This window comes from Rattus rattus, chromosome 16 (assembly GCF_011064425.1).
Source record: "Rattus rattus isolate New Zealand chromosome 16, Rrattus_CSIRO_v1, whole genome shotgun sequence".
Classification (NCBI taxonomy): domain Eukaryota; kingdom Metazoa; phylum Chordata; class Mammalia; order Rodentia; family Muridae; genus Rattus; species Rattus rattus.
In genome coordinates, this window is record NC_046169.1 from 30,553,197 (window position 1) to 30,572,592 (window position 19,396).

Here is a 19,396-nt window from a genome sequence, read left to right on the forward strand (position 1 = left end):
TAGGCGGAGGCAGGGGAACAGGGCTATAAAAGCCGTGAGACGTGGCTTGAAAGGACTGGGATCTTCATCCCTGGTTGGGTAAGTTGTGGGGGGCAGGGACTGTGGAAAGAGTCTGAGAGTCACTACGACTACCCAGAAATGACAATCCCAGGGCCATTCGGGAAATTACGTATAGGCCTGTCTACATCAAACCCTACACCCTAATGCTCACACCCCTACCAAATGGACACAATGTCTATCACTGTCAGCCGACGGACAGGTGGGCAGGACAGGGCCAACCCTCAGCTGTAACGAGCCATGGTCATGTCACAACAACGTGTTAAGCGAGAGAAGCCAGACACAAAAGGTCACAGGCTGCCTGAATCCATGTCTGGGCATAGGAAGTTGTGTTCACACGTGCAGAGTAGGTGCGCGGTGGACAGGAGCGGGCTGGGGGCTTCTGGGGACACAGAGAGGCAGGGCTGGGTAGCATCTACTGACGGGAGCCAGAGTTTGGTTTTCGTTTCTTGCTTTCTGATGTGGACTCACCATGGAGCTGGAGACAACCTTGAACGGTCCTCCTGTCTTTACCTCCCACGTGCAGGCACTAGAGACATATATGCCCGGGTAGTTAGGTGGTAGGGAGGGAACCCAGGACTTTGTACATGGTAGGCAAGCATTCTACAAACTGAGCTCAATCCCCAGCCCTTCTGGGTGTGTTGGGGACCTTCTTGAACTGCACAGCTTTTACAGTAAGATAAAAAATGCCCCAAACAGCTCCTGGCACATCGCATGTAGCTGTCAGCCAGTGACAGGCAACCTGTCTACCAATTTTACAAAGTTCCGATCTCTTCATTCTGACTGAAAGGCATTTCATATTCATTGTTAAAAAAGAAAGGTTCAAACTTTTAGATATACGTAAAATGTATCACCCACATTCTACAATGCTGTGCCCCGTCCCAAGAAAGGCACGGGTATCTGTTTAGTGCATATGACTCACTGAACGTTCACATACATGTGTGTTCATGTGAAGAGAGAATTAAACTATGCATGCTTGCTTGGCAATTTGCTTCATCTCTAGTACCTTGGAGATGCCGCCACGTTACTGCACAGACGGCTTTCTCATTGGTTATTATCCCCCCCCGTGCTAAAAGCGCCATTGTGTACTGACAGGACATCACTTAACCAATGCCCGACTAACAGACATTTTGGATCCTTTTACTTAGGTCCTGGCATAAGCGCACGGTGCTTCTGCAGGCTTCATTCCTGGAAGTCGGAGGATGTAAAACTTAACAGAGGGTGACAAATTGCTTTCCCCAAAGGTTACACCAATTTACACCCCTGCCCGACAGTGGTTGGGCGAGCCAGCCCGCTCCCTTACACCCTTGCTGACGCTCAGCGCCACCAATCACTTTTATCTTTCCTGATCCCATTTGTAAAAAAAGATGTCTTGCTTTTGTCTGCATCATGGAGGGAGGCCTGCTGAGCCCCTGCCCCTGTGGTCCCTGGCCTTCTTCTGCGGCCATAAAAAGCTGCCTTACTGTCGAACATTCTAAAGCACACTTTGAGAATCCTTTTGGATTCATCATGAGATGGCGACTCCTCCCCAGTTGAACTGCAGTTGCCAGGTTTATTGTTTCTCCAACATAAGGGATGCTGTAAGCAAAGAGCTCTTGTTCTGGAAGGAGAAGAAAGTTCTGGAGCCACCGGAAGAGGCGCTGGTTACACAGCCCTGTCCGTGCCCTTCACTTAAATGCTTCATGAACTGGACTTCCAACCTTGCTAAGCTATTTTCTACACTTGAGTTTAGCCAAGAAGCTGAGAAGCGACTTTAGTGGAAACTTGAGGGTCCTTTGGAAAGTCGGTTGGACGGCGTTTTGCTGGGGCAAGCACGTGAAGAAACGTTTCGTTAAAGAGGACGCAGGTGTGAAAGGCTAAGGCAGACTCCGGAAGGAATGTTTCCATGACGCTGACACAGGAGAGAAGATGTTCTGCTAAAGCAAGCGTGTGAAAGGACACGTGAAGAAGGATTCTTTGCTAACGACATGCATGTACTGGTTCGCCTCACGTTGTGTGCTGCAAATGCAAATGGAGCTGCATTTGTCCGACTCCATAGAGAGAAACTCACCAAAAAACCTCTGGTGGCGTGCCGCAGTTTCTCGCTGTTTCTGTGGACTCTGGCTGATTGGATGCGCGTGCTGAGGCAAGACTCGGGCTGAGGCAAGGCACGTGGAGGACAAGGGATGTTTGGAGGGTAGAACTCAGACTCCACAGAGTGACAGAGACAGAGCTTGGCTTGCTGGTACAGCTCGCTGTGCAATGCTTGTGGGTCTCAAGCCTCTGCTAATCTTCACCTCCCTCCTGGTGTCCCTCCAAGTCCCTCCTGCTGGCTCAAGCCAGGACTGAGGCCTGGCTGTCTCTGTAGGTCATGTCACCACTGTTGCTAACTCAACTCTACCGAACTGGGCTGCTGGTGTATCCGTGAAGTGTTTGCGAGTGGATCGAGCTGCCACAGCCTGCTAACCTGTGAACTAAACTGCCAATTTCCAGACAGCACAGATGGGAGTTGCTCCAAAGAACCTTGCTAAACAGGTCCACCTCCCCCGTATCCTTTCTTTTCCACTACTTCTAGTGGGTGCTGGGCTACAAGAGAGGTTAAAGTGTTTAAGAATCATCATTAAGGGGTTGGGGATTTAGCTCAGTGGTAGAGCGCTTGCCTAGGAAGCGCAAGGCCCTGGGTTTGGTCCCCAGCTCGAAAAAAAAAAAAAAGAAAAAAAAAAAAAAAAAAAAAAGAATCATCATTAAAACTAGGATTTGAAAAGAATTAAAGTTATAAGTAATATTATCTTTTTTTCATTTTGTTTTTTGTTACTGTCTATGATGGGGGTGGGTGGTGCAGTGGGTGGCGGTCAAAGAGCAACTTTCAGGAGCCAGTTCTCTATGATCAGACTCCTGCAGCAAGTCCTTTTTACCTGAGGAGCCATTCCTTACCATGCACACTTTCTCTCCTTTTAATAGTTTTATTTTATTTAGTTTAAGTGATTTATAGATTTTTATTTGGCGTGCATTGGTGTTTAGTCTACATGTATGTCTGTGTCAGAGCCCCTGGAACTGGAGTTACAGTTGTGAGCTCGTGATGGTTTGCATATGCTCGGCCCAGCGAGTGGCACTATGAGAAGGTGTGGCCTTGTTGGAGGAAGTGTGTCACTGTGCGGGTGGGCTTAGAGACCCTCCCCCTAGCTGCCTGAGGATGCTCAGTCTGTTCCTGGCTTCCTTCCGATGAAGATGTAGAACTCTCAGCTCTGCCTGCACCATGCCTGCCTGGATGCTGCCACGCTCCTGCCTTTGGTGACAATGGACTAAACCTCTGAACCTGTGAGCCAGCCTCAATTAAATGTTGTCCTTTATAAGACTTGCCTTGGTCATGGTGTCTGTTGACAGCAGTAAAACCCTAACTAAGATAGAGCTGCCATGTAGGTGTTAGGAATTGAACTCAGGACCTCTGGAAGGGCAGCCAGTGCTCTTAACCACTGAGCCATCTCGCCAGCCCTGTATACTATTTTCTTAAAAAGATGCTTTGAGCTAACTTCAGATGGATGACCGATAGGCAGAAACACACACACAGTACACACACACACGCACACACGCACACACACACACACACACACACACACAGAGCACACACACACGCACACACACACACACGTGCATGAGCACAGGGCTCAACACAGACTCCGTATGTCTTTGCTGTGAATAACTGTTGGTGGTGTCCTTCCAGCCTGAGGCCTGTTGTGCCTGCATCTCCTACCCTGTGAATTCAGTCCCTAGGGACCGACTGGGTATTTCTGTGGACGTTCTTTGCTCAGAATTGTGTGTCCATTGAAGAGCGGGAATGAAGAGCCTCCCAAAGCTCTACGTGCTCTCGGGGATTTTTTTTTTTCTTTCTTTCTTTTTTTTTTTTTTTTTCCGGGGCTGGGGATCGAACCCAGTACCTTGCACTTCCTAGGCAAGCGCTCTACCACTGAGCCATATCCCCAACCCCTCTCGGGGATTTTAAACATTGTGCCAGTTTCTACTTCCTGTCATGATGTAAGGATGCTGTCATTAACCCTCCTCCTCGAAAAGAATGGTTGCTGGTCTGCGGGGAGTGGGCAGCAGGCTCATGCCTGGAATCCCAACCCTTGAGAGGTTGAGGCAGGAGGCTTGCTGTAAGTTTAAAGCCAGCCTGGACTTCAAAACGACACAGTGTCTCCAAAAGAAAAACAAACCAACCCCCACAAAACCAAACCAAGATGCAGAGAGCCTGAGGAGGAGGGGTTGGGGCTTTGGAAATCTCCTCTGAGACTGAAGGCATGATAGTGGCCAGCTATGATGGTGCACGCCTGTAGCCCTAACACCCGGCCAGACTGCTGTATAGTAAGACCCCCATCTCAGAAACAAGCTAAAACCAACCAACCAGCTCCAACTCTGAGCTCCCTCAGAGCCTCTGAATGGACACACTGCTACTGTTGCTGCTATCTCCTCCCTCAAACAGTCCTCACTCTCCACGCACTTCCGTATCCACTGGCATCCAATCAATGGAGGAGAGGCTCCAGCCCCATAGGGCTGACTGGGTCTGACCCTGTGCACAGTCCCTAGTAGAGGGCAGAGTCAGCGCAAGAACAGAAGGGCTGAGCCTTGGCCTGCCTGTCTAGCTGGTTCTTCAGACGTTAGAAAGCCTCCCCAGACTTCAGAGGGACAACACTTTACAAGGCTCTGGGCAACTGAAGACAAAGTGGTCCGGTTGCAGGGACAGCAGTCATTGTCAGTGTCCCAGGAGAGGGAAACCTGGGACCACAGGGACTGACACCCAATCCAACTCCAACAGTGGGAGGCCTCTGCGGGAAGGAAGATGAACCTCCCCTGTGAGGCTTTAGATGCCCTGGGTGTGGTCTGCAACCTCAATCTTCTCTTTCTATCCAGTCTCCTGCCTCATGGCGCTAACTTCCTCTGCCCCTGACCCCAGCTTGGCCTCCACATGTGATCAAGAGTCTAATTCAGGTGCTCTTGTGTGCAGTAGGATCTCGACTCTGCCTCGTCCCACCTTGGATTTCACTGAGCTCCAATCTCTCCTCCCTACTCCCTCTTCTTACTCAAGGTCCATTCCATTTTTCTGGCTCCTCCGGCCTCAGTCTTCAAGGTGTGTAGGAAAGCCCACTCTCTCTCCCACTTTTACCCTCCGCCAATTCTGCCTGGCTCATTTCCAGATGCGCCCGAGTCTGGTCCCGTTCCCTGCCACCTTCTGGCCACTATCATCTGCACAGTCTCCTACCCTTGCCTTACCCCTCACTCTGTGCCCCACAGCCCAGCCCTGGAGATAGGAAGGCGAGCTCAGGAACCCTGAGGGTTTCCCTCCCCACTCTCCCGACTCACCCTTCCTCAGTCCCCTCCATTCTTTTTTTTTTTTTCTCGGAGCTGGGGACCGAACCCAGGGCCTTGCGCTTGCTAGGCAAGCGCTCTACCACTGAGCTAAATCCCCAACCCTCTTAGTCCCCTCCAAACAAGTCACTTTCTTAGAATTTCTCAGACTCCCAAATGCCTTGTTCTTTCAGGTCCTGTTTTCGGGCTTTCCACTCCTGTGTCCTACGTCTAGATTTACTCCTCCCTCCCTAAGCCCCACCCCCCCATCTGCCCAGTACTCTTTGATGGCAGCAGTCCCTCTGCCCCACCCCCCAACCTCCTTGACATGCTGTCTTTCCAGTCATTGTGCACAGCACTGTCACCCCCACCTACTCATTAGAATGTTGCCCCCACCACTAAAGTGTCCGTCCAAAGAGGGAGCTTTGTCTGGACAGACTTTCACCACCTGGAACATTACCTGTCCCAGGAAAGGAATAAATGAACGAACGAATGAATGAATGGAGTCAGTTGGACTTAAAACTCCTTTGAGAAGGGGTTGGGGATTTAGCTCAGTGGTAGAGCACTTGCCTAGCAAGCGCAAGGCCCTGGGTTCAGTCCCCAGCTCCAAAAAAAAACCAAACCAAACCAAAACAACAACAACAAAAAAAACTCCTTTGAGAAGCAGCATAAAAGGAATGAGACATGCTTAGTGGGTGTAGGGGCACACACCTATAATCCCAGAGGCCAGGACTACAGAGTGAGACCCTCTCTCAAAACAAAATCAAAACGGCAACAGAAATCAAACAATTGGGGGCGCTTTGTTAAAAAGAGTTGGCTTTGGTTTCTCTCCTGTATGGGAAGGGCTTTGGAGCACCAGTGGCCCCCAGTGATCCAGGCTGCACTCTTCACAGATACAGGAGCGCCAAGCTCTGGGTCCCTTACCTCCCTGTGACACTGCCTTAGGGCAAGGACCCCCAGGTGGGCACCCTTCTGCGGGTGGTGAATAGCCTTGTGTTATTGTTATCTGTGACTCAGTCTCTCTGAGAAGGGAAAGCTGGTAGCAGCTGCCGGACTGAGAAGTGGGCGTGGCCAGCGCATTGGTGGGACGCCCTGGCGCTGAGAAATGGGCGTGGCCGGCGAATTGGTGGGACGCCCTGGCGCTGAGAAATGGGCGTGGCCGGCGCATTGGTTGGATGCCCTGGCGCTCGCTCACCTGCACATTTTTGTGGTGGCATTGAAGAGCTTCACCTTGTAGCCACTGTTGCAAATGAGCAGGAAGAGCTCCCTGGTGAGCGGCGGGTACCAGATCATGCAGGTGGGGTAGTTGCCCTGGTCTGTCCGGTGAATGTCGAGGACCTCCAGGTGGTCTTTGTAGCTCTTGGTAAGATTGTACTCGATCTGCCGAGGAGCATGGGGACACATGAGGAGCCAGCTAGAGGACAAGCCTAGCTGAGAAGCGTCAAGCCCCGGGTGTCAGCCTCTGTTGTCTCTAAGGGAAGTCTTCTGACTCTACATCCGTGTGCTACCCTCACTCTCTGCTTAGCTTTTGTCAGCTAGAGACAAAACAGTTTCACCTGGGGAGAGGGAACCTCGCGTGAGGAACCTGCCTCCACCAGATTGGCCTGAGGCCATGTCCGTGGGCAAGCAAGCCTGGGCGCTGTGAGAAAGTAGCTGAGCTAGCCGTGTGTGGAAAGCAAGCCACTTCTCCAAGCCCTCTGCTTCAGTTCCTGCCTCCAGGTTCCCGTCCTGAGTTCCTGCCTCAGCTTCCCTGAGTGAGTGACAGACTGCGAGCTCGAAGCCAAGTAAACTCTTTTCTCCTCCTCAAGTTGTTTCCGGTCCACAGGGGTGGGGAGCAAAGTAGGACACCTAGCTGTGTCAGTGTGGTCCCCCTCTCCCATCCCATGCCACCCCACATGGGACATACCCGCCCTGCTGCCCGCCTGCCAGAAACCTATGCTCCCAGACATGGGCCACATGAGGTATCACCTCAGAGATCCCAATATGGAGAAATCTGTGAGACTTCACCCTACAGTCACTTTCTCCACGTGTTGTAGGTGAGGTCTATACAAGATGCCAGGGATGGAACAAGGTGGTGGGGGTTAGAGGGGGGCTGGAGATCAATTGGGCAAACCAAACTGAAGACAGACTTACCAAGAATTTGTCTGTCCCAAGGCTCAGCAGCCTGGGTTCGTTGCTGTCCAGGTGAATACCGAACAGGAGGCTGCGGATGCTGTTGTGGTGAGAGCGAAGTCTCGCCAAATATTCCCAGACCCTTTGTCCATTTTTGACAACTATCATATACACGGCCACAGTGAAACTGACGTCCTAAGGGAGCAAGAGCGGAAGTTGTCCCCTTAACTTTAGGACTTAAGACTCATCCTGGTGGTCTTCGGACTCATTTGCCTTCAGGATATGCCACCCGGACAAATCTTAAGCACAGCAGAACAAGTGGGGAAAGTGATGCCCATTCTGCAGGCTGGGAGACTGAGGCTACCGGTGTGAAGATAAAGGTGGAAGGGGAGGAGATATGATGTCAGCCTCACTCTCCACGTTCTTACACAGTTCCCCCATGGAAAGCAGACAGCCTGCTGTCTTTTTGCCTTTGTCCTCCCAACAGAAAATAAAAAGGTCTGATACAGGGCGGAGTGGCAGAGAACAGCCTGCAGGGGGCGCTGATGTCCGTGCCGGGTGCCAGGACAAATCTGGTGCTTACCAGGGCTGTGTGTACAAGGCTGTACGTGAGTGCGAAGCCAGGGGGCGGTGGCCCGAGGGGGACCTTCCTCACCACCACTGCCACCACCACATCTGACAGAAAGGCAGACCCAGGGGACAGTCAGAACCACTTCTCTGAGATCACAGAGAGAAAGAACAGAACCCAAAACCCTGAGGAAGGACATTGAGATCAATCAGTGATGAGGCTTCCTCATCAAAATGATCGGAAGGATGAAGGAGAGGATATAGAGACTGGGTCCCAGAACACAGCCCCCAGCCCCGGGGGCTGCAGAATCCAAGTCTGAATGTCCTAAGGCCCCAGTTCCTGTCTGCCCGAAAGCGTTCTTCTAACTCACCAACCCTTTCCCCTTCCCTTTGCTCTGTCTGTCACAGCTTGACTGGGACGCAAGCCCACTTCCCCCAGACCCCTCCCACGTTGTTAATAAACAGGAACGCTGAGCTACTTACGGCGGTCGCCATGTAATTGGAGTCGTGTGAGAAGCTGACGTGAGACACGCTGCTCCTGGAATATTTGAAGGGCTCTGAAGTTTCATTTTCTAAAGACATCGCATCAAGAATATAAACTGTCCCCTCAGTGAATCCAGCTCCAAGGAGGGCTCCTGAAAGGACAAGAAGCCCGAGAACGATCAAGGAAAAAAGATTCTTCATTCTGAGAGTAAGACGGCAGCAATAGGCAGGAGGAGGAACCTCCACAAGGAAACTGGGAAGTGAGGAGCTTGGGAAGGACAGACACCAAGGCACCGCTGCGCATGAGGCAGCGGGCACTGGCTGGGACGGCCCCTCTGGGTACTGTGGAACCGGTTGAGAGTTGGAGTACCTTCGGGGTTGTAGGTCAGACTTTGGACTCCAAGCCCCTTCTCAAAGGTCCTGCTGAACAGATAGACCTTCTTCTCGAAGTCCCACACCTTGATTATCCCACAGACACTCCCGACTGCGATGAGGGATTGGTACGGGTGGCAGGAGATGGCGTGGACAGCATCCCTGGGTTCCACAAAGAGCTTCTCAAGTTTGGTGCCATCCACTGTCATGTGGTACACGGTGGCGTCAAACGTCCCGATGATAAAATTCCTGTTTGCCAAGGCAAGACCCAAGAGGATCGGCATGTGCAGGGAATGGCCACACCAGCCGTTCTGCTTCTGGCTGCTCATGAACCGCCTTTGTTGTCTATAATTTGGTGACATTATTAACCCAATGTCTCCAAAAATATACCACCAACAACCAACAGCCTCCATTTGCAAGTGAAAAAAAAAAAGCCCACTCTCCCACATGTAAATTGAGTCATTAAGTATGCAGATGGACAGTCGGCCGTACAATTAGCTAATCTACGCATGCAAATATTCGTTTGTGTATGCAAATATGGAGTTGGGTGCACATATACAGCCGTGCCCGTAAAGACTGCAAGGGTAATTAAGCAGGCTCACGGATAAGTCAGTCTTGAAATGTTATGGGTATTAATTAGCTAGTGCCTTTAACCTCGGCGGCTAGGACATGCTCAGCTCTAAGAAATGAGGGTAACCCACGGCCAAGGACTCCAGGCACAGTGGAGATGAGAACCCAGGGAGAAAGGCCACCCAGCTTCCAGTTACTCAGGCTTCTAGACAGTGAAATCTTCCACTAATTAATTAAAAAAAAAAAAAAGAGTCCAATACTGAGTACGGCCATCCAAGGAGTCATGTCTGAGATTAACTAGAAAGGTGTCCCCTTGATTCTACATCTTAGGGACAAGAGACACACTGGTTGTGCTGCATGCAGACCTGAAAGGGGGCACCAGCCCTTTCTTGGCTGTCGGGATGTTGAGATTCACTGACGACTCACCTGACAACGAAAAGGTCGCCTCTTAGGGTGCAGTCCGTGGGGAGGTTGGATTTCTCGGTTGGCGGACTTGGCAGGGTCTTTGAGAAGGACAGAGTTCTTATGGCGCCCAGTTTGAAGTTGCTATACCAGTTGACAATGGAGAAGGTGTGATCATAGAACTTAATGATGCCTTTAATGTCGCCCGTGACGATGTAGCTGAAACCGAGAAAGACACCAGGCTGTCCCTTAGCACTCATGGCCAGAGCCATCCATGGTGCGTCTAACTGTGGCGGGTCCCGGAGCCCATGTGCTGTAGCGCTCCGTGCAACCCTACCAAACCCATTCTACATCTCCAAGGGTAAAGAGAAAAAAGGTTTGCTCGAAACCCAGCGGTGCCTTTAATCCTAGCACTAGGGAGGCAGAGGCAGGCGGATCTCTGGGTTTGAGACCAGCCTGGTCTACAGAGCGAGTTCCAGGACAGCCAGGGATAGACAAAGATATCCAGTCCTGAAAAAGAAATCTTTTTTTTTTTTTTTCGGAGCTGGGGACCGAACCCAGGGCCTTGCGCTTGCTAGGCAAGTGCTCTACCACTAAGCTAAATCCCCAACCCCTAAGAAATCTTTTACTGTAAGTATTTAACATATACCGCTTATACCTATCTGGGTTCCATGTCCAGAGTACACAGGAGCCCAGTGTGCCTGAAATATGACTACAGATGACAGCAGAGAGCGATTGAGTAGCAACATCACCCAGGCTGGGCAGTGGGACACGATCTGCTTTCTAGGAACACTCTGCTGTGAGGATCATCACAGAGCCACACCCAGTTATCACGGGCAAAGGCAGCACCCAGCGACATTGCGGCTTTTATTTCTAGCCCTCCAATCCATTCTAAGAGAGCTTTTAAAAAAAATTCTTAAGACTTTAAAAGAATTCTAATGACAGAGGGAGAAGGAATAAATTTTCTCGAATGTTAGGCAGGCTGATTAAATGAGATTTCTGATTAATAAGCAAGGCATGTGGGCAGAGTAATTGACTAGGGCTGCCTTTACTGCCCTCTGCTGGGCAGAAGCGGTGAAGCTCGCCCAGTGTTTGTGAAGCCCTCTTCCCCTTAGTATGGGCGAGGGGAAGCCAGGCCTGATCTTCAAGGCTCTACCCCACAGCTAACGGAAGGTCGACTATAGCATCCATCTATGCTCTAACACGTCTTCTTGAGCCCCTGAGATGACGACCCTATACCTCTTTGTAAAGTCATATCTGGATGCCATGGCCGTCCAGCGTCCCTGTGGCACTGGTGTGGATGGAAGCGAATGGGCTCAGTGAATTCCCCTTTAACCTAGGGGCTCCCCATGTGCCAAGCAGTGTACATGGAACCTTTATAAAGTTATCGGGGTGTGGGCGGGAGTGCACAGTGTGTGTGTGCAGGTCAAACGACAACTCTGGAAAGTCAGTTCTCTGCTTCCTTCACGTGGGGCCCAAGGACTGCACTAAAACTGTCAGGTTTTCCTGACCAGTGCTTTTATTCAGACCCAAGAATTGCAAATGTCACCACGGTATGAATGCTGGGGGAACTCTAACGCTTGGGAGTGTGAGGCAGGAAGCCAAACTTAGGACCCAGCCGGGCTACGCAATGAGACTTTGTCCGAAGAAGCCAAGCAGACAGACAGACAGACAAACAAAAGCCCCAATACATGACACGGAATTGTTCTTGAGCCACCAAATTATGAAACTTTCTGGGTTCTATTTTTGAAAAATGACTTTACATTTTCTTTTTTTGGAGCTGGGGACCGAACCCAGGGCCTTGTGCTTGCTAGGCAAGCGCTCTACCGCTGAGCTAAATCCCCAACCCAGACTTTACATTTTCAAAAGTGGTTATGTGCGTGAGCGTTTTGCCTGCGTGTATGCATGTGTGGCACACGCATGCCTGGGGCCTTCAGAGGTTAGGAGAGGGTGTCGGATCCCCTAGAAATGAAGTTATGGGTGATTCTAAACCACCCTGTGCATGTGAAGAACTGAACTCCGGTCTTCTGCAAGAGTAGCAAGACGCTCTTAATGGCAAGCCTCTTGCCACGTTTTCTTCAAACTAATGTATGAAATCTTGGGGTGTGAAACAGGTTTTATATTAGCACACAACAAAAATAGATAACCTTTTGTTTCACTAACACAGAATTTAAAAAAAAAAAAAACAAAAAACAATGTGTGTCCATGAGTTTTTCAAAAGCCGAGCATGGTGGTGTACACCTTCAGTCCCAGCTCTGAGAAGGTAGAGGCAGCTGTCTATTGAGTTCCAGGAAAGGCCTGGTCTACAGAGTGAATTCCATTGACAGGGTTAGTCAATGCGACGCTGTCCAAAATAAGTAAATAAATAAAAAGAAAAAAATGGAAAAAGAAAAAAAAAAGAAAAAGGAAACAAAATAAAATAAAATCTAGTTGATACAAGTAAGAGTTAAAAAGAAAGAATACATTTCCTTTTTTGTTTTTCTCCCGGAGCTGGGGACCGAACCCAGGGCCTTGCACTTGGTAGGCAAGCGCTCTACCACTGAGCTAAATCCCCAACCCGAAGAATAGATTTCTATCCTGAACTTCAAAGTGCTCGGTTCTTCTGCTTCGAGGAGGCTAATGCCCTTGACTAATCACGACTCTCCCCAGAAATACTCTCCGATCTATGACTCTGCATACAAAGTTTAACAAAGGACCTCGGACACTGGGAGTGCTGGGACAAACAGTCGTCCCCAGGAAGAGCCCCTGACCGGCTGTCCAACACAGAGTGCTCAGCCCAGAAACTGCGTGCAGACAAGCAGGAATATACTGACTGTGTGGGCTGTAGCTGTTCATTTAGGGATCTATATTGTATAAAATGTAACGACAACTAAAAAGAAAAAAAAAAGGCCATGAAATTCAGAGAGGGCAAAGGGGTACACGGGAGGGATTTAGAGGGAGGAAAATGATGTAATTATATATTATATATATAAAACCGAGGTCTACCATACGTTTGGGACCTCACTAGGATCTTCTCTAATCAAGCTCATTACCTGTCGATTGTCGTGAGCACTGTGATGGCCTCCTTCTGTAAATGGACCAGTTTCCGCGGCTTGATGAAAGGGAATTCGGAGACTTCGGAGTCGGCGGAAGCGGGGTCGGGGTCGGCTTCGGCTTCGGCTTTGGCGGCGGCGGAGGAGGTGGAGGAGGTCCAGGGATAGTGGATATCCCAGACAACCAGCTTCCCTTCCTTTGTAGCCGACAGGATTTGTGATGACTTCAAGTGGAAGACAGACTGGCTAAACTTCCCCACAAGCTTGTTGAACGTCTGTGTTTCAGTGACAGGTTATATGTTACAGTCAGTAATAACAACAACAACAACAATAGAACCAAAGCATGGATCCCTGTGGTATTTTATAACATAATATAGATACAATGAGACAGAAAGAGAAAGGAAAACAGAAATGGCTGAGAACCCACAGATAGACCGCTCCTGCGTTCACTGAGGGTCATGTGATGGGCTCGATTACTCGGCTTAAACGATTTATTTTTATTTCATGTGCCTTGGTGTTCTGCCTGCATGTAAGTCTGTGTGAGGCTGTGAATTACAGTTTCGAGCTGCTATGTGGGTGCTGGGAATGGAACCCAGATCCTCTGTAAGGGCAGCCGGTGCTCTTAACCAACGAGGCAACTCTCACGCTCACCAATTATTCTATGTAACAGCACCAAAGGACTGGCTAATCACTGCTTATACCTGTCCTGCTTCTCTCATGGTCTTTTAAACCCGTCGTCTGTCATGAGCAGAAGCACGCTCTAGGTGAAGAACAAAATAATTACCCTGCTGTCCTTCACGGAAGAAAGCTCTGGTAAGGCCCCTTATTCATGCATGCTTGGGGAGACGGATAAAGCGTTCAGCCATCTTTCTTATACAGTGACTCAGAGATGAAATAGGGAACAGAGAGAGGATGGAGAGATGGCGCGGCAGGTAAGGGCACACGCCGCTCCCCCAGAGGACTGGAGTTTGCCTCCCAACGCCCATGTAGGGCAGCTCTGTGATTCCAGCTCCACGGCATCTGAAACCTCTGGCTTCCAAGGCCCCTGCGCTCACAGACCATCACCCCATACACATAGACACAATTTCTAAATAAAATATTTTATATGTTTTTTTCTCGAAGATTTATTAAGGGCATCGAATCCCCATGACAGATGGCTGTGAGCCACCATGTGGTTGCTGGGAATTGAACTCAGGACCTCTGGGAGAGCAGTCAGTGCTCTTAACCAGTGAGCCATCTCTCCAGCCCCAAAATAAAATATTTTTTAAAAATGTAGAGAGGCAAATGAGCTGAAATGAAGCCCTTCAGTGAGTGTATGGAAGGAAGGAAGGAAGGAAGGAAGGAAGGAAGGAAGGAAGGAAACTCAGCAATGTATCACATGACACAGCAAATCTGTTGCCCAGTACCCTCTTCAAGAAGACCCTAGGTTTGTGTCTCCAGGTTTCTATTGCTCAAACCCCGATCAAAACCATGATCAAAAGCAACTTGAGGAGGAGAGGGTTTATTCAGCTTATACTTCCACATCATAGTTTTGTCATTTAAAGAAGGCAGGGCAGGGCTGGAGAGATGGCTCAGTGGTTAAGAGCACTGGACTGCTCTTCCAGAGGTCCTGAGTTCAAATCCCAGCAACCATATGGTGGCTCACAACCATCTGTAATGGGATCCGATGCCCTCTTCTGGTGTGTCTGAAGACAGCTACAGTGTACTCATATATAATAAGTAATTCTTTTTTTTTTTTTTTTTTTTTTCTTCGGAGCTGGGGACCCAAAGGGCCTTGAAAAAAAAAAAAAAAAAAAAAAAGGTAGGGCAGGACCCTGGGGGCAGGCTGCTCACTGGCCTGCTTTTCCTGGATCGTCAGCCTGCTTGCTTTCTTTTCTTCTTTTCTTTTTTGTTTTGTTTTGTTTGTTTTGCTTTGCTTTGTCATTTGAAGCAGAGTTTTTCTATGCAGCTTCGTCCTAGAACTCACTCTGTAGAACAGATGAGCCTAGAACTCACAGAGATCCTCCTGTCTCTGCCTCCCCACGGCTAGGATTAAAGGCTTGCCAACACCTGGCACCACCAGCCCAGGGACCGCATCACCCACAATTGGGCTGGGCCCTCTGGCACCAATCGCTAATGAAGAAAACGCCCTCCGGCTGGATCTCATGGAGGCATTTCCTTAACTGAGGTCCCCTCCTTTCAGATAGCTATAACTGGTGTCAAAGGGACATAAAAACCCAGCATTTTTGCCTCCAAACTTGAACGCAGAAGGCGCCAGAGGGTTTTGTCAAGCAGCATCATGTTCATCTCAGGGTAGGCCTGTGTCCATGCAAGTCATTTTTGTCATTTCAAACTGTAATCAGCATCTGTTCTCGGCAGATTGTGTTTCTGTGAGCTCTCCGACCTGCCTTCTGTAACCCGAGAACCAAGCCAGCTCTGCCCCGGTCATCTGTGGACACATGGGTGTGCAGACTGGCGAAAACGCCACGTGAACCTCTCTGACTGAGATTGGACAAGATGGTACCTTGCTGTTTTATTTCAGCTCACACTGTGAGCAAATGTCCTTCCTGGCCTCTTCAGTGTGTTTTGTTGGTGATGTCGGTATTTTAACTTATCCCCTCCCTGGAAGGGAGTGCTGCCTAGTTTCCCAGCTCGCGAAGGAAACATTGTATCCTGTGGTCTGTACAGGGTACAGTTTGCTGTGAGTACCCTGCTAATGAAATTACCCCTTCCTCTCCCCCTCCCTCTCCCCCCTCCCTCCCCCTCTCTCCTTTCCTTCCTCCTCTCTCCCTCCCTCCCTCCCTCTGTCCATGGTTTCCTATATACCGGCTTTGAATTTGAACAGCCTGAAACTCACCATCCTCTCTACCTGGTTTGTCCCGGTTACACACAGTCACCATCACATCTAATTTATAAGTTGCTGGGGATTGAACCCAGGACTTTTATGAATGGTGGGCAAGCACTGTACCAACTGAGTTATGTCCTCAGTCCTGAATACTGTTGGGATTTGTTTGTTTGTTTGTTTGTTTGTTTAGTTTTGTTTGAGTCACCGTGCAGTCCTTGCTGGCCTGAAACTCACTCTGTAGACCAGGCTAGCCTTGAACACAAAGATCGACCTGCCTTTGTCTCCCAAATGCTGAGATTAAAGACGTGTGCCATCATACCCAGCCCTCGGTGTTACATCTAAAACATATCTTTGAAGCAGGAGCCCATGTCAAATATGGCCGAACGGCACAGGAACCAACCTCTGTACTTCCTTCGTGAGCAATGGTTCACTGTTTCCTAAGTCATTATTGACTTCGTAAGATGTGACCACCAGGAGTCATAACTACTGACTGTCTTTCTTACAAAGTCCGCAAACAGACAGCAATAAACATTCCTGAGAAGTGTTTGTCTGTCTGTTTGTTTCTTTGGCTGGCTGGTTGGTCCTGGGGATTGAGCCCAAGAAAAATAATCTTTCCTCGTGTCTATTCCTCTCCTCTTTATTTTTTCACTTGGGCACGCCCTCTGTCGAACTTAATTCTTCTTCTTTGTCAACATATGCACACATTGTAAAATCTGTATTTCCTCGTACTAATAATATCTTTGGGGTGTGGTTGGTTGTTTGTGTTGTTGTTTTGTTTTGTTTTTCCGAGACAGGGTCAGCCCTGGCTATCCTGGAACTCCATCCGTAGACCAGGCTGGCCTTGAACTCAGAGATCCACCTGCCTCTGCCTCCTGAGTGCTGGGCTTAAAAGCTGGCTGGGAATCTTTTCCATAATGTTGAATTTTATTTTGACAACGCTTCTATTATTTTTTAACAGACAATTCATTATGGATAAAGGATCTAAGCAAAACCGTGCAAATTCCTTCCCAATGGCTTCAGAGGAAGATGCGGCCCATGGGCTGGAGAGTGCTCAGTGGTTAAGAGCACTGACTGCTCTCCCAGAGGTCCTGAGTTCAAATCCAAGCAACCACATGGTGGCTCATGATTATCTGTAATGGGATCGGATGTCCTCTTCTGGTGTGTCTGAAGAGTACTCGTATATAATAAATAGATCTTAAAAAATAGATATAGCCCTCGCCAACTAAGTCTACCCTAAGTATTTACCCTCCACAGTGTCGAGATACAACAGGAAATACTCACTTTCTCTGTTAAAAGCGGGGCACTGTGCGTAAGTATACCCTTGTCTTCAAACTGGAAAGCACAGAAAAAGACGTTACTATTTAAAGACCAAGTTGTGGAAAGAAGGACTATGCGTTAGCGCTGAACCAGAGCCAGTGTGCCCAGATGGGGTCGGAGGGTTGCAGTTCCTGTAAGAAGAAAGCCTGTCGCCTGGGGAATGTCTAAACGCTTTTGAAAAGAAGCGCCAATCTGTTCAAAAGCCTCCTTGGGGCGAGTGGCTAATGTGCCTCTGTGTGGTGGGTGGCTAATGCAAATCCGAGTTCCACACTAGAGAGGCTTTAAAAAATAGAAATAAATACCCAGAGCATAGAAACCGCTCATGGGCACCTTTCCAACAAGTCTTTGGTTTTGTTTGGTTTTGTTTTTTCAAAAAAAGATATTTCAATTAACATAAAATCAGCCATTAACCATGAGATAGGTGTCCACAGTGCTGCACAGTAAGTCATCCCCACCGAGCCAGGGCGACCTTCAGCCACTCTGGTCCTGCTCTGCTCAGCCTCTGACAACCAGTGTTCCAACAGGCAGCACTGACTGGATTTTAGTGAGTTAGTTACATACACAAATAAGTAAACAAACAAAAGGAAAGACGCTTGCTGTGGTGCACACCTCTAACCCCAGCACTCTGGAGGCAGAGGCAGGCGGATTTCTGTGAGTTCAAGGCCAGCCTGGTCTGCAGAGTGAGTTCCAGGACAGCCAGGGCTACTGGCTCTCAAAAACAAACAAACAAACAAACAAACAAAAACAAAACCCCAAACTAAAAATAGATAGACAGACAAGACAGACAGACAAACAGACAGAATAAATAAAGGACATGAAATGGGAAGGAGGGATGCTGTAGGGGGGTAGATAAAGAAGTTGGTGGTTCATGAAGGAAGTGGGAGGGAAGAGTTGGGGGGTCCCTGAGGGGAGGAGGAGAGGAAGGTGGGGGGTGCATGGTTTGCACGTATAAAATTGTCAAATAACAAATAAACTATTTTCTACTTTTAAAAAATTTCTTTCTGAAATTTGAAATAGAGTCCCAGCATCAAAAAAAAAAACCAAAAAAACAAAAAACAAAAAAAAACCCCACAAAACCAAAACAAACCCAACCCCACCTTTAGACCTACTAAATGTAGACAAATAAATATTTGCCTCATTGACTCAAAAAAAAATTAAATGAGGCTTAATTATCTGCCTCTAATTCGATATGCTAATTTCCAATGAGACGAAGATAAATAGCATAATTCAATGAAAATGTTTAACTATATGCTCGTTGTGTCCTAAAGAGATACAATGTTACTCTACCACAGAAAGTCTGTATTCAGAAACTCAGTACAGGCTCTGCCCCCTTCTGCCTCGACTTACCCAGGAATAGTAGACGGCCTGCGTCTTGCTATTGCTCACCAGCTCATTGTTGTTGACTGGGTTGAAGATGAGGTGTTCCTGAAGCATAAGGCGTGAAAGCGGATTTTAAAGACAAACAAACAAAAAACAAAAGAGCAAAGCAAAACTAAAAGCAAAACAAAAAACAAAAAACAAGAAACAAACCAAACTAAACATAAACAAAAAATGAACCTGTTTCTCACCACTTCAGCAAAGGGTTACAGTTAAATAATAATTTTAATTAAAGAAAAAAACAAAATCAAAACCAAGTAGGTCATATAAATAAAAAAAATTAATAAAAAAGGGGCTGGAGAGATGGCTCAGTGGTTAAGAGCACTGGCTGCTCTTCCAGAGGTCCTGAGTTCAATTCCCAGCAACCACATGGTGGCTCACAACCATCTGTAATGAGATCCGATGCCCTCTTCTGGTGTGACTGAAGACAGTGACAGTGTACTCATATAAATTAAAAAAAAAAATTAATAAAAAAACAAGTAGGGATACATCCAAAACACAAAAGGCCTGGAACCTGGCAAACAAGAGAAGAGCGCTTAAATAAATATTGGCTGTGAAGTAAATAGTGTGAGATGTGTCCGTGTTACGAGTTTTATTTATTATAATATTATGTATTCATTATTTTATTTATTACAACTCATCATCTGTAACCAGCAAAACAATAATAATAAACTATATTGGCTACTTAGTTCGTTATTCATTTTTATTCTCTTGGGCAATGAACCCAGATTGTCACAGGAGCTGAGCTCTGCCCTTGGACAACAGCCCTTACCCCGTCACTAATCATTATCCCGCGGTCTTTCAGACAAAAGCCAATGAAGGCACATTTCTGAAGCTGACAGGGACACAAGAGATCTTGGAACCAATGAGGGGGCTTTGGAGGGGAAGTCTGACTCCTGCCAAGACAGTGAATGGCATGAGTGGGCTGTTGGCGCCCTTCCCAAAAACATCAACTCCCCAGAAG

General features: G+C 48.3%; 1 protein-coding gene across 1 annotated transcript in view; it reads right to left on the reverse strand.

The window, feature by feature from the left end:
• The window catches only part of Cfap251 (cilia and flagella associated protein 251), a 69,168-nt gene that overhangs the window by 29,148 nt on the left and 20,624 nt on the right, over positions 1 to 19,396 (reverse strand). Inside the window, exons 6-13 of the mRNA XM_032886720.1 lie at positions 18,403 to 18,480; positions 17,020 to 17,070; positions 12,915 to 13,189; positions 9,907 to 10,101; positions 8,909 to 9,159; positions 8,539 to 8,690; positions 7,510 to 7,683; positions 6,572 to 6,756 (exon numbers count right to left, since the gene is read on the reverse strand). Of these exons, the coding sequence (XP_032742611.1) occupies positions 6,572 to 6,756; positions 7,510 to 7,683; positions 8,539 to 8,690; positions 8,909 to 9,159; positions 9,907 to 10,101; positions 12,915 to 13,189; positions 17,020 to 17,070; positions 18,403 to 18,480 (1,361 nt within the window). The remainder of the gene's footprint in view (positions 1 to 6,571; positions 6,757 to 7,509; positions 7,684 to 8,538; positions 8,691 to 8,908; positions 9,160 to 9,906; positions 10,102 to 12,914; positions 13,190 to 17,019; positions 17,071 to 18,402; positions 18,481 to 19,396) is intronic.